Raw genomic sequence first — 13,702 nt, forward strand, 5'->3', positions numbered from 1 at the left:
TAGGCTTATTTGATAGGTCACATCATAGGGGAAGCATTGTCAAATAAGTGATGATAAACTTCCTTAGGTCCTATTATATGTTTGAGTGCTAGAGCTGTTTGAGAGATTATATAAGATTTCTAACCTTTTGATATGACATTATAGAAGGACATATCAAAAGTTCCAGAATCAGATAAAAAAAAAAAAACACTACTCAACCCATATTCTTGCTGTGCTTATTCAGGGGCAAGAGGGGGATAGTCATTTATGTACTCTATAGCAGGAACAGTAAACTACAGCTCTCGGGCTAAATGCAACCCAACACCAGTTTTTTAAATGAAGTTTATTGGAACAGAGCTACACCTATTCATTTATGCCCATGGTTCTCAAGTACTTCACAAGTACAATATTGACCCCCAGGGCACCTCTAGCAATATTGGGAGATGTTTTTGGTTGTTACAGTGGGTGGGGGGACTATTGGCATCTAGTTACTGGCACTTTGTGGCCAGAGATACTGCTAAACCCACTACAGTGCATAGGACAGCTTCCCAAAACAAAGTATCTGGCCCCAAATATCAGAAAAGCCAAGGTTGAGATATTCTGATTTATGTATTTCTTTAGATGTTTTTACACTAAAATGGTAGAGTTGAGTGGTTCTGGCAGAGCTCATATGGCCCACAATGTCTAACATATTTAATATCTGGCTCTTTATGAAAGCTTGCCAATTCTCTACAAGAAACCATAAAATATACTTAAGTAGCCCTTGTAATAGTAGGTTATCTATCAATTCTGGAAAGCTTCCTTTAATATTATTTCTTGTAGAAATGAGCCAGGCAGTTATTTTTATCTATGCCTCTTCTAGCCATATAAAGGGCTGTAGTAAAAAGTTATACTATATTTTAGTCTGATTATTTAAGAGATATTTAAAACAGTGATTCTCAAAAGCCAATCCAAGTATCAGTAACTTGCCACGATGAACCTTCCATTGGCCCATAATGAAATGAGAAAAATAAGGACAAATTTGGGGGATTTTCATAAGGCTAACTTAATTCAATGTTAAGGGCTATTCCTACTGATTATCCCTCCTACATTTTAAAATATTAAAATGCCCTTTCTTTTCTGAAACGATGTTGATGACAGGTAGTTTCTTTAATATGGCAAAACTGATAGTGGTAACACTGCATCAAGTCATTAAAAAAAATCATTGCTTCTTGAAACCAAAAAGTCAAAAAGCCTCTGATTTAGAGGCTTTTGCTCCATTAGGAGGAGTCTTTGATGTTGCACATATGTCACATATCACTGCTGAAGGTATTTCTTAAATGTGTTTTGCAATGTCTAATAAGTGATGAACTACAGCTGAAGGCTTTTCCACATTCATTACAATCATAAGGTTTTTCTCCAGTATGAATTCTCTGATGTTTAGCAAAGGATGAATCATGCCTAAAGGCTTTCCCACAATGACTGCATTCATAAGGCTTCACTCCCGTGTGGACTCTCTGATGAATAGAAAGATGAATTCTCTGGCTAAAGGCTTTCCCACATTCCTTACATTTATATGGTCTTTCCCCAGTATGAGTTCTCTGGTGTTGAGTTAGGTATGTGCTATGGCTGAAGGTTTTATTGCATACATTACAAATGTAGGGTTTCACACCAGTATGAATAATCTCATGTTGCCTAAGGTGTCTAATCTGGAAAAATGCTTTTCCACAGTCTTTGCATGTAAAAGGTTTCTCTCTAACATGAGTTCTCAGATGCTGGATCAGCCCAATGCTCTGGCTGAATGCTTTCTCACATACCCCACATTCGTAGGGCTTCTCCCCAGTATGAATTCTAACATGTTGAGTAAGAGATGATGGGTGTCTGAAGGTTTTTCCACATTCCTTACATTCATAGGGTTTCTCACCAGTATGGATTCTCTGATGTGGAATAAGGGATGAACTTTGGCTAAAAGCTTTTCCACATTCTTTACATCGGAAAGGTTTCTCTCCAGTATGAATTCTCATGTGTTCTGTAAGGTGAATGAGCTGTTTGAAGATTTTTTCGCAAATATTACATTCAAAGGTTTTCAATCTGGTATAACTCCTTGAATGATTAATCAAATCTAAATTGTATCTACTTCGCTTTCTAGATACATCATATTTATGGTCTTTTTTTCTCAGAGAAATTTCTGGTCCCGGAATAACTTTTGAGCTCACATTAATACTTTTCTCAAATCTATTAGATTCTCGGCCTCTTTCCTGAGTGAGTACTTTGTGCATCAAGGGGATTTGCCCCTCACCCATTCCTTGGTTTTCCTGGTGGCTTTCTAACTGATCACATTTGGAGATTCTTCCCAATGTGGAATATAAGGTGCTTCCTCTTGTGGACTGTTCCTTCATTAGGCCATGGTGTAATTCTTCCCAAGAAGTATCATTCTTTACGGCTGACTCCTTGGTTTCTGCTTTACTCTCCAAGTCTGAAAGAAATCCCAAAATACAAATGACCCATATTCAGTGTACTTTAAAAAATAAATGGCCATAGTGAGAATAGGAGGGGGGGAAAATGAACATGTACTAGGCATAGAAACCTTGGACTATCTTCAAATGTAATTCTGCCCCCTAGAGAGCTAATATAAAAGGAAATGAAGAAATCAAAGGAAAGAAGCTGTTAGGGTATGTGAGGGGACTTTAAGGAACTGGGAGGAGTTCATCCATGTGAATTCGAGGAAGTGCACTAAGAAGAGAGCATTGTTGTAAGGGCAAATATCAAGAGATAAGATTAAGGAACACAGTATTCTAGCACCATATCATCTCAAGCCCGTATTTCTATGACAAAATTGTCCCTATTAAAAAAAGTTTTTTTCAAGTATTAATCCATACTTTCTACATATTAAAACGTTAAATAATCTAGGAACTCATTCACTAAAGAGGGATAGCCTCTCTCAATTTCATCCCCATTCCCTCTACTCTCTTAGGATTTTGGAAAGCATCCATTCAGAGATTCCCAACAATATGTATATGTGAATGTGTGTATTTATGTATGGTCATAAATATACATTTGCACAAAAAAGGGATCATAGTATACATATAGCTCTGCATCTGTTTTTTTTTTTTCTGCATCTGTTTTTTTTTAAAGTATTTTTTAAGTTTATTTATTTTAAGAGAGAGAGAGCCGAGGAGGGGCAGAGAGAAAGAGAAGAGAATCGCAAGCAGGCTCTGTGCTGTCAGTGCAGAGCCCAACATGTGTCCCAAAACCATGAACCATCAGATAATGACCTGAGCCAAAACCAAGAGTCAGACGCTTAACCAACTGAGCTATCTAGGTGCATCTGTTTTGTATTTTAACTCAACTTTATCTTGCAGGCTCCCTCCCATGTCTGTACATTTAGATTCATCTCATTATTTACAAAAAAAAAAAAAAAAGTTTATTTATGTTGAGAGAAAGAGTGAGTGTGAGCAGGGGGAGGGGTAGAGAGAGAGGGAGAGAGAGAATCCCAAGCAGGCTCCGTGCTGTCAGCGCACGGCCTGACACGGGGCTCAATGTCATGAACCATGAGATCATGACCTGAGCCGAAATCAAGAGTCAGACACTTAACCAACTGAGCCACCCACGAACCCCTATCTTATTCTTTTTAGCAAGTGCAATACATACCACTGCATTGATATTGATATTCCATCGATGGACATATCATAACTTGACTCTTCTCTACTGAAAAATATTTAGGTTGTCTCCAGTTTCTCATGTTATCATCATGCATACATTTGCGTACACTCCTGTCAATATTTCATAGGCTTTACTAAAGAGGAATTATTGGGTTCTGGGTATGTGTGCTCTCGGTAAACATGGGTGCCCTTCCCTACAAGTTCACTGGATTTTTATCAATCTTCATAATTTTTGCCTGTATCTGTATATAAGAGGTGAAAAATGGGCTTCTTATTTGTAACACATTATTAGCTATACTGTAAAATCTTAAAGGACAGAGACTATATGGACTATGCATGGTATACATGGGACAGTTTGGGGTGAAGGAAATTCTCTTTCTATTCGCTTCCATCCATTTGGACCCTGCCATCCTAAAGCACCAATATTTCCTGTCTACAACAAACTCTTATTCCCCAGGATTTCTAATCTCACCTTAGTAACAGCACATACAAAGTGCTCAGGAATAGGGGCGCCTGGGTGGCGCAGTCGGTTAAGCGTCCGACTTCAGCCAGGTCACGATCTCGCGGTCCGTGAGTTCGAGCCCCGCGTCGGGCTCTGGGCTGATGGCTCGGAGCCTGGAGCCTGTTTCCGATTCTGTGTCTCCCTCTCTCTCTGCCCCTCCCCCGTTCATGCTCCGTCTCTCTCTGTCCCCAAAATAAATAAAAAACGTTGAAAAAAAAATTAAAAAAAAAAAACAAACCCAAAACAAAGTGCTCAGGAATAGCTGGGTAAATTTTGGAGTGGACTTAGAAAGCCAGCAGAGATGTTGACATCACTTATTACAGGGGATAAGGAGTTACTTAACTTTTCTTTTCAGGGTAAGAACAAAATAAATGTCGTATTTCAAGAGGTCAACTCTGATAGTAACATTCAAAATGATTCACAAAAATAATAAAATATCAACAAATACAACTAAAAATCAGAGTAACAGGCATGAGATGATGGGAACTTGGCTTAGCACTGCATCAGCACATATGACGAGGAGAAGTGGATCTAGCAGGTACTATCAGAGAAGAAACCATGAGGAATGAGGGAAGAACTGAGAGTAGAAAAACATAACGCATTCTTGCTGATATCATGATTTCTGGTCTTTGAGAATGAAAGAATAGGAGGAGTCAGGATGAGAAATTTGGGAGAGAAAATGGTTTCTGTTTTTGGATGTATTTGGCTTGAAGTGATGACAGTGCATCTAGACAGAGATGTCCTAAATACCGGGGATATGTGGGAATTGATAAAAATAGGGAGAATACAGGTCTCAAGGGACAACTGAAACCATCACAACGCATTTGTGGACATTTGTGCAGCTACAGAATAGCAGCGTGCAAGACAGAGACCCCTCAGGGATTGCAGCAGGAATTGCCGGATATGCACCAAATCTGTTCTTCCCATTTTTGGACACACACCTACATCTTCCTTGATTTGGATTTCAGCGAAGTGACAAAGGTTTCTCCTGTAAGTGAACCAGAGTGAAAGTCATGTGAACCACTCCAGGAGGCTGCCCCGTAAAAACCTCCTAGATGTGGGATGCCTGAGTGTTTCAGTCGGTTAAGCCTCTGACTTCGGCTCAGGTCATGATCTCACAGCTCATGAGTTCGAGCCCCAGGTCAGGCTCTGTGCTGACAGCTCAGAGCCTGGAGCCTGCTTTGGATTCTGTCTCCCCCTCCCTCTGCTCGTGCCCTGCTCACGCTCTGTCTCTCTCTCCTTCAAAAATAAATAAACATTAAATTAAAAAAAAAAAACAAACCATCCCAGATGAGCTCCTTGTGTGCCCTCGTCCTGCTGCTGGCTATACTTAGATGATGAGGAGGCCCTAGCGAATGACAGAGCCACCATGTAGAAGAAATCTCAATCCCAGATGCGTGAGGTGGAAAAGAATTGTCCATTGAACTAAACAGTTCCCCCAGAGCAGCGTACAAGCAAGATTTCTGGCTATTCTGTTTGAGCCACATTTTAGAGTCTATTTGCTATAGTAGTGTAGCCTGTCCTAACAGAAGTGGAAACGATGTATCTGCATTAGAAAAGATATTGATGAGGGCAGCTGGGTGGCTCAGTCGGTTAAGCATCCGACTTCGGCTCAGGTCATGATCTCATGGTTTGTGGGTTCAAACCCCACATCAGGTTCTGTGCTGACAGCTCGGAGCCTAGATCCTGCTTCGGATTCTGTGTCTCCCTCTCTCTCTGCCCCTCCCCTGCTTGTACTCTGTCTCTCTTTCTCTCTCTCAAAAATAAACATCAAAAAAAAAAAAAAAAGATATTGATGAGAAGCATTGAAAAAGCAGTAAGAGATATGTAGGAGATAAAAACTGTGGAGGAAAGGCAGCAAGGTCTAGAAACCTAATGCTGCCATGTAGAATCGTGCCATAAGAACACAAAATGTGGAGTCAGAAGGATTGGAATTCAAATACTGACTCCACCAACCAGTAGCTAAGTGATGCTGGACAAATTTCTTCACCTATGAGCCTTCTTTTCCTCCTCTGTAAGATGGGGCTAATGTATGCACAGGACTCACAGAGGCCAGCCTGATGAAAAGCTGTCATTATTACTGTTCTTAGATGAAGAAGGTTGTTAAAAGCTATCTGATTTGGTCAGAAGGAATTCTGTGGTGATTTTTCACAGAGGCATAAGTTACCTGAAATAAAAATCTAAATTACACAAGTTAAAAAGAGAATCAGAATTGAAGCTATGATCACAGAATAAGATTTAGGAAAAAGTTTTAACCAGAATCATGAAAGAGTAAAATCCATAATAAAATTACATAGGAATCCGGTGAAGAGTGCTGTACTTAATGAGGGGAGATCCACAAATACCTGAATGTACAGGAGAAAGAAGCTATCATCAGGGCAAGGTTTGAAATGCTGGAGAAAACAAGAAAATCATGCAACTGGGTCAGGAGAATTAGTTAAGGAAACTAACCCTGATAAGAAAGGCATCTCTTTTCCTCTGACTCCAGAGAAACTAACAAGAAAAGGCAAGTTCAGGAAAGGGGTAACAGGGTGGTAATCAGGTTTCAGGTCAGGTCCCATCCAGATGGCATGGGCTTCCCCACAATCTGGAGAAGGCTTCAAGTGGAGCTTTCTAGCAAACATGACAAAAGACCCCAACTGCCTTGCTCTTACCTGAACGTGGACCTCCTGAAACCTCTCTCTCGATCAGCCATGGCTCTTCTCCTTTCTCCAACTGGGAAATCACACCAGGTTTGGAGAGCTGATATCCTGCTCATGAAGAAGAAAACACTGCATGTGCTGAGGTCATCCCAAGAATTGAAAGATAGTTTTTTGGTATTCAGGCCTGCTGAAGGGTAGAGTAGAAAGACCAGGGCAGAAAAGACCACAGCAATCCTGACTTGCTATTGAGAAGGAACTAGAAAACTCCAACACAACCCAGAGCCCAAGCTAACACTTTGGTTAGAAATAAAAGATTTTGTTCCAACAGGCAGGTTCTAGTTATAAGGGGAACTCATCCTTACCCACTGAGACCAGGTTCCCATAGTTCTCCAGCATCACCTCCCGGTATAGACTCCGGTGAGCAGGGGCCAGTTGTCCCCACTCCTCCTGGGTGAAGTCCACAGATATGTCCTTGAAGGTCAACAGTTCCTAGAACATCAAGTATGTTCCTTTTCAGCCAGAGTTTGGGAGGTTGTTCTAACACTGTCTACATGCTAAGAGATTCTATCCGAATTTTCCTGGATACTCTTGAAAACTGGTTGGCTGATTCTCTGCTACACGTTACAACACAATGCACAAAGCGTGTAAGCTGTCTTTTATAACTTACAATTTGGCTAAAGGAGAAATACTCATGAAATATTAAAGGTCTCAGAACAGTGTGTAATAATTTAGATTAAGGAGAATAAAGATCAGGAATATTTGAAGAAGGTGAGAGTTCAAAAGAGGCCAAGGCCACAGGAGAAGCCAGGGACCTTTGCTGGGCTGAAAGAATTTGTTAAAACGAGAACATTTCAGCATGGGTAATATACCCTTAACTGAGTACTTCGGTTAGTAAGAAAAGTATGTGAGAACAGGTTTCTGTAGAGAGCATGAATTCTGCCTACTAAAGGAAGATCCCTTGACCAAAGCAGACACTGTGTGGTGAAGTACAAGAGCCTGTCATGTATGATCTACAAAATTAAATAACCATTTTATAATTATTTTAAAAAATATTACCAAATGCAAAGAGCACCCAGAAGCCAGAAGGCTGAGATAAAAACACATTCCTTATGTATGGAGACAATTCTAGTGCTTTTTTTTAATTTTTTTATTTTTTAACGTTTATTCATTTTTGAGAGACAGAGACAGAGCATGAGTGGGGGAGGGGCAGAGAGAGAGGGAGACACAGAATCTGAAGCAGGCTCCAGGCTCCGAGTTGTCAGCACAGAGCCAGACGCGGGGCTCGAACCCGTGAACGGCGAGATCATGACCTGAGCCGAAGTCGGATGCGTAACAGACTGAGCCACCCAGGCGCCCCTCTAATGCTTTTTATATATTGTAAATAATTCTGGAAGGCACTTGAGGCCTACTGGGCTGACAACAGCATCCACATGAGAAAACTGAATTTGAGGAATGTTAAGGATAGGGGATTAAACCCTGTGCCATGTTATCTTGGAAGCTAAGAGCATGCCACTACAAAACTCTTCTGGTTTCTAGGAAGATCTCCTTCTATATTGATTTTCTCTGATTACTGTAGAATTTTCTTGAGTTTCCCTATGCTTCTGGGGTTTGGTAGCACAGAGCTCTGCCCATTGCCAGTGCCGCTGGTTTTCTGATTAGCTCGTTTATGATACACAGACACTATTAAACTGCTCTTGGAAGTTTTCCTTCCTTTTCTGGTCAGCTTATTTAGTTTGTGCCCTTTGTGACCTGCCAGCAACTTCTCATTTCCCTTTTCATCTACAATTCTGCTCCAAAACATGACCAGAAATCATCTTTTAAAGCTCATTAGTGAAGTGTATACATCTCCAAGAATATCAGAACTGCATTCTATTAATTTTCAAATGTTGCTTAAAATGTTTTACAATGTTTGTCTTTCCCCCAGATGACATCTGTGAGGTTTCAGGGCAAGAACTATATTACATACTTTCACACACACACAAACACACGCCAGCACAAGTTTTAAATGTGTTGGATAAATGGCCAGAGGTTTGCTTGAAATAAGAAGGTTCCCGAGGAAGGTTGCTACCGGTGGGACAATCACCTGTGAAATCAATCAGTATGGCCTGATTTAGAACAGGCTAAGAAAACCCAATCCAGCAAGCTGAGTCAAAGAAAATCAAAGTCCAGGGCTCAAACAATTTTAAGAAAGTGACAGGAAACTCCAACCCACCTGGGATTCTACTGTCAGTGGCCTAGAGGTCACTTCATCCTCGAAACTTTCTCCCTGGGTCTCATCAGCATCCTTAGAGAGCAAAACTGAGGAAGGAAAAGAGGCATGAGGTTTGCATCTCCCAGACCTAGAAAAATGGCTTGCAGACCAGACCTCCTGAATATGGCTCCTCTCTCAAAACATTCACAGAGAGGGACATTAGAGCAATTCAGAGCAGACCCGAGACTCCTTAATGAAAAGGATCTAAGGTGCACTGCTTTGGGCATTGATACTTCCCAATGGGCAACGCTGGTCTGTTAGCACAGATCTACCGGCCACTCCTCTGTTCAAAAATCCTCAAAGCTTCCCCACTGACAAGAAAGAAAAATCCGAACACTTTACCGTGGATTTCAAGATCCTCCACAACCAGTCCGTCACTGCTTCTCTCCTTCTTTATCCATGATCTCCTTCTAAACATCCTCCTTCAACCACTGGACACACCCACCCACATAATCCCAGTCACCATTCTTTGAACATACCTGCATAATACCCACCTCAGTATTTTCCCAAGTCCTGCTCAGTGAAAACCTGAGATATCCTTCTGGATCAGTTCAAGTGAAGTTTTCTCAAACACTCTTAATGAGAAGAAAGCTTCCTCTTCTCTGTATTCTTCCAAAGCTTGTTTTTATCTCTATTCTGTTATCTATCTCAGACTGCCTATCATATTTATTTGTATAATTATCTCCCTCAATTGAATATTAGCATGAGTATATGGGTAGAAAGTTTTTTTATTTCCGTCTGGCTCATTTTTTCCCATCTCCTAAAGCGTTAAGCGTAACACCCTGCCAGGTTGCTAGAATTCCAACCTGAATTTGAGGTATTAAAAATATGAACTAGGAACTGAGGTACATGAATTGTTGTCCTTGTATTTTTCCCCAACTTTTCATCATGAATATTGAACATGCATATATCCACCACCTGTATTCAGTGATTGTTAACATTTGCCATATTTGCTTCATCTATATTTTTTTCTGAACCACTTCAAAGTTGCAGACATCATGATACTTTGTCCCTAAATACCTCAAATAAGGATCTTCTCCTGCATAACCACAATACCATTTATCACACCTAAGCAAATTAACAATAATTCTGTATTCATGGGAACCTGGGTGGCTCAGTTGGTTAAATGTCAGACTCTTGATTTTGGCTCGGGTCATGATATCCCAGCTCGTGAGTCTGAGCCCTACATCACGCTCTGTGCTGACAGTGCACAGCCTGCTTGAGATTCTCTCTCTCTTTCTCTGTCTGCCTCTCCCCTGCACATGCACGCAATCTCTCAAAAATAAATAAACACTTAGGGGCGCCTGGGTGGCGCAGTCGGTTAAGCGTCCGACTTCAGCCAGGTCACGATCTTGCGGTCCGTGAGTTTGAGCCCCGCGTCAGGCTCTGGGCTGATGGCTCGGAGCCTGGAGCCTGTTTCCGATTCTGTGTCTCCCTCTCTCTCTGCCCCTCCCCCGTTCATGCTCTGTCTCTCTCTGTCCCAAAAATAAATAAAAAACGTTGAAAAAAAAAATTTAAAAAAAAAAAAAAATAAATAAATAAACACTTGAAAACAATAATTCCATATTCAGATTTCCTCAGATCTTCTCAAACTGTCTTTTATTCTGGATTTCTTCTCAACCCAGGAGCCAACCAAGGTTCACGCATTCAAAGCGGTTATCTTTAGTCTCTCTAGAATAGTACTCCCCTGCCTTTTTAAATTTTTATTTATTTTTGAGAGAGAGAAAGAACATGAGCAGGAGAGGGGCAGAGAGAAGGAGACACAGAATCTGAAGCAGGCTCCAGGCTTCGAGTTGTCAGCACAAGCCGGACGTGGGGCTCAAACCCGTGAACCGTGAGATCATTACCTGAGCCGAAGTCAGATGATCTACCAACTGAACCACCCAGGTGCCACACTTCCCCTTTTTTCATGGCACTGGCTTCTTATGAGACCAACACAGTCTGACTGTGCTAGGGTTTACCTTATTTCTCTGTTCCCTGTATTTTCTTTAAACCAGAAGTTCAGCCTTTAAGCTCAATTTAGGATCAGATGAAACATTTTGGCAGGAATTCCTCATGGGTCCATGTGCTTTATAATACATTACCCAGAAGGTACAAAATGTGAGGTTATCCCATCACTGTCACACTTGATTAAGACAGTGACCACCACGTATTGCCACCGGAAAAACGTGCTCTTTCCTTGGCTTTTAGCGATTTGTGGGGGCAATACTTTGGCACCCTGTGAATACCCTGTTCCCCATCAACTTTTCAATTACTTCATTTATAGTAATATAGTCTATCGTTCCTTCCACTTCTTTATCAGCAGATATTATCTGTAAAAAGCTTTCCCTCAACAAACGGAAATGATCTTTTAAAAAGCAAGATGAATGTATTCTTCACTCTGATAATAATTTATTTTCAAGGTAAGGAATCAGTGTAGGAATCACCACCAGTGTTGGCAAGTAAGTTTTTCCCCTTTCTCTATTTTAAGTGCCATCATGAACTTACGGAATTTTATTTATTCAAAGTGTTACAATCAATCTGGATATTTAAACAGTCCTAAGTTTGTCCAAACTTGCCATCCTGCTGACACCCATCTTTGCACTCGTCCTTGCTTTCTAGCGCGAGACACTCCAGGCTCACCTGGTACTTTCCCTGCTGCCTTTTACTTCTGGCCTAGCCACCAAGTGCCTAGACTGGTCTCTCAGTTGATTCAAATTTCCTCACTGTAAAATACAGAAAATCAGGCAAGTCTTCCCTGCCCCACACGCCCATGGGGGAAATGAAAAGAGGTAACATACACAGTCATGACACTTAGATACTGGTTTCAGGTTGAAATGACCATTACTGAAAACGCAGGCCAGGAGCCATAATCAAGAACCCCAGAAATCTTTTCCCCAATTGCCTACCCAAGGGGTGCTTTAGCTCAGGTGTCTACCTTCCTTCTCAAACTAGATGCTGCTGCTTTTCCTCCTTCCCGCCAGTCTATTCTCACCTTCTCCTTCAAACATCTTAGTCACGTCCTCCCACAGGGATGCCCCCTCGGTGGCCTTCTTTGGATGGCGCAACTTCACCCAGGTGCTGGCCTCCATGGGCAGGGTGATCAGGAGCTGCTGTAGCATGATGACTTCAGCACTCCTTTCTAGGGCTCTCTGCCTCAGCCCACGAGGCAGAAGGTCCTATCTGGACCTGTCCACTTTTGATAAAGACACTGCTGGAAACTCGGGCTTCACAGTTGTGCTGGAGTCCTCTACTCTCAGGAACCAGGGGGAACATACAGTACCAAAATCCAGAATCTGGACCTTTTCATATCCAAGTTCACAAGGAACATCCCATCTGGAGCTCCGTCTGTCTCCTCAGCAGGCAGCTGTTTGGCTCCAGGTGTTTTCTATGCAACCACCGCTACGGTCCCCTGATGATGCTGGATAGAAAACATTAGAGTCAAAAAAAAAAAAAGAAAAAAGAAAACATTAGAGTCAGCAAAAGGATCTACAGTGCTCAGTCGCACGGTCAGAATTCTAGAACTTAACGCCAATCATCAAAAAATTTTTACAAAAGGTATATGGAGACGGTGGATATACACAGCCCACGCGGTCCAAGCCACTGTGCTGGTGTCACGAAGCACAAAGAGACGAATAAAACCCAATTTACTATGGTTAAATTAGCCTTGAGATTTGGAATCACAAAGGAGCTGGGTTTGAATCCCACCGGCTCCTTCTCTTGGCTGTAGCAAATCACGGATGCCCTCCAACCCCGTCCCTTCCTCCCAGAACCGAGAGGCTAAACCTTTCTCCAGGCCCGGACCTCGCTGCCTTTGTCCGAGCGCCACCCCGGGCTCCTGGGCACATCACGCGCCACGGGGAACCTCGGGCGGTGTCTCGCCGGCGCCTCCCGAGGTCCCCGCCCCAGACCCCGCACCGCTCCCGCTCACCCCGCTCGCTGGCTCGCCCGGCTCGCCCCTGCCCTCTCGCCCGTCCGGCGGCTCCCTACGTAGCGCCGAGATGCCTCCGCGTAGCGCAGCCCTGGCCGGTGCGCCTGCGCGGCAGCGGCCTCTGCGCGTGGTTCCCAGCGTCCTCCGGGGCAGCCTCCCGCTCGCGGCGCCTCCCGAGATGCTCGCCCGGCGGCCCCGTCACTGTGGGTTCCCTGCATCCCGGGGTCCCAACCCCGGGGAAAGCAGCCCCGCTTCTGCGGCGGGAGCCGGAGCCGGTGCTCTTGTCCCCAACCCCCACCCCAAACCACCCGTCTCCCCTCTGCCGGGAAGAGGCACGTGAATGTTTCCATTGGGAGGTTTGGAAACCCTTGGCAAAAGGGAAGCATCTGTGTCACTTTTTTGTCCCGACAACATTGGTATAAACGAATCCATACCGCTTTCCCTTCACATGTACATGGAAAAGGCTGAAAGTGGAATGGAATCTTGTTTTATTAAAAGAATACCACGATCCATAAATCCAATACATTCTTACGGTGGTTGCTTTCCTTGCATTTCTGAAATGCCAGAAAATAACTACACAAAAGCAAAATAATTACCTCTTAGAATCCCATCAAGCAGAGAGAACCACTGTTAACATTTGGTGCACAGACTTACCTACACACACCCCCACACACATCCCATCTGGGTTTTTTTTTTAATGCATTTTTATGCATTTTCTGCAAAAAATGATTAACTGTCATGCTCTTTTATTCGTGGGTTTGCTCTCCTCAAAAACAT

General features: G+C 42.7%; 1 protein-coding gene across 3 annotated transcripts; it reads right to left on the minus strand.

Moving 5' to 3' along the window:
• Window positions 1-302: 302 nt before the first annotated feature.
• Window positions 303-13,080, minus strand: ZFP69B (ZFP69 zinc finger protein B). Of its 3 annotated transcripts, XM_058717871.1 has the most exons (6): window positions 12,926-13,073; window positions 11,990-12,415; window positions 8,977-9,062; window positions 7,127-7,253; window positions 6,777-6,872; window positions 303-2,434 (listed from the first exon to the last, which is right to left on the minus strand). In XM_058717871.1, the coding sequence occupies exons 2-6, from the start codon at window positions 12,114-12,116 to the stop codon at window positions 1,269-1,271; spliced, it is 1,602 nt and encodes a 533-aa protein (XP_058573854.1). In that variant the 5' UTR covers window positions 12,117-12,415; window positions 12,926-13,073; the 3' UTR covers window positions 303-1,268. The 3 variants fall into 3 exon arrangements, with proteins under 3 accessions (XP_058573854.1, XP_058573855.1, XP_058573856.1); XM_058717872.1 differs by lacking the exon at window positions 6,777-6,872 and having other exon boundaries at window positions 12,926-13,080; XM_058717873.1 differs by lacking the exons at window positions 8,977-9,062; window positions 12,926-13,073 and having other exon boundaries at window positions 11,990-12,097.
• Window positions 13,081-13,702: the final 622 nt, after the last annotated feature.

The sequence above is a fragment of the Neofelis nebulosa genome, chromosome 2 (genome assembly GCF_028018385.1).
Source record: "Neofelis nebulosa isolate mNeoNeb1 chromosome 2, mNeoNeb1.pri, whole genome shotgun sequence".
In the NCBI taxonomy this organism is placed as follows: Eukaryota; Metazoa; Chordata; class Mammalia; order Carnivora; family Felidae; genus Neofelis; species Neofelis nebulosa.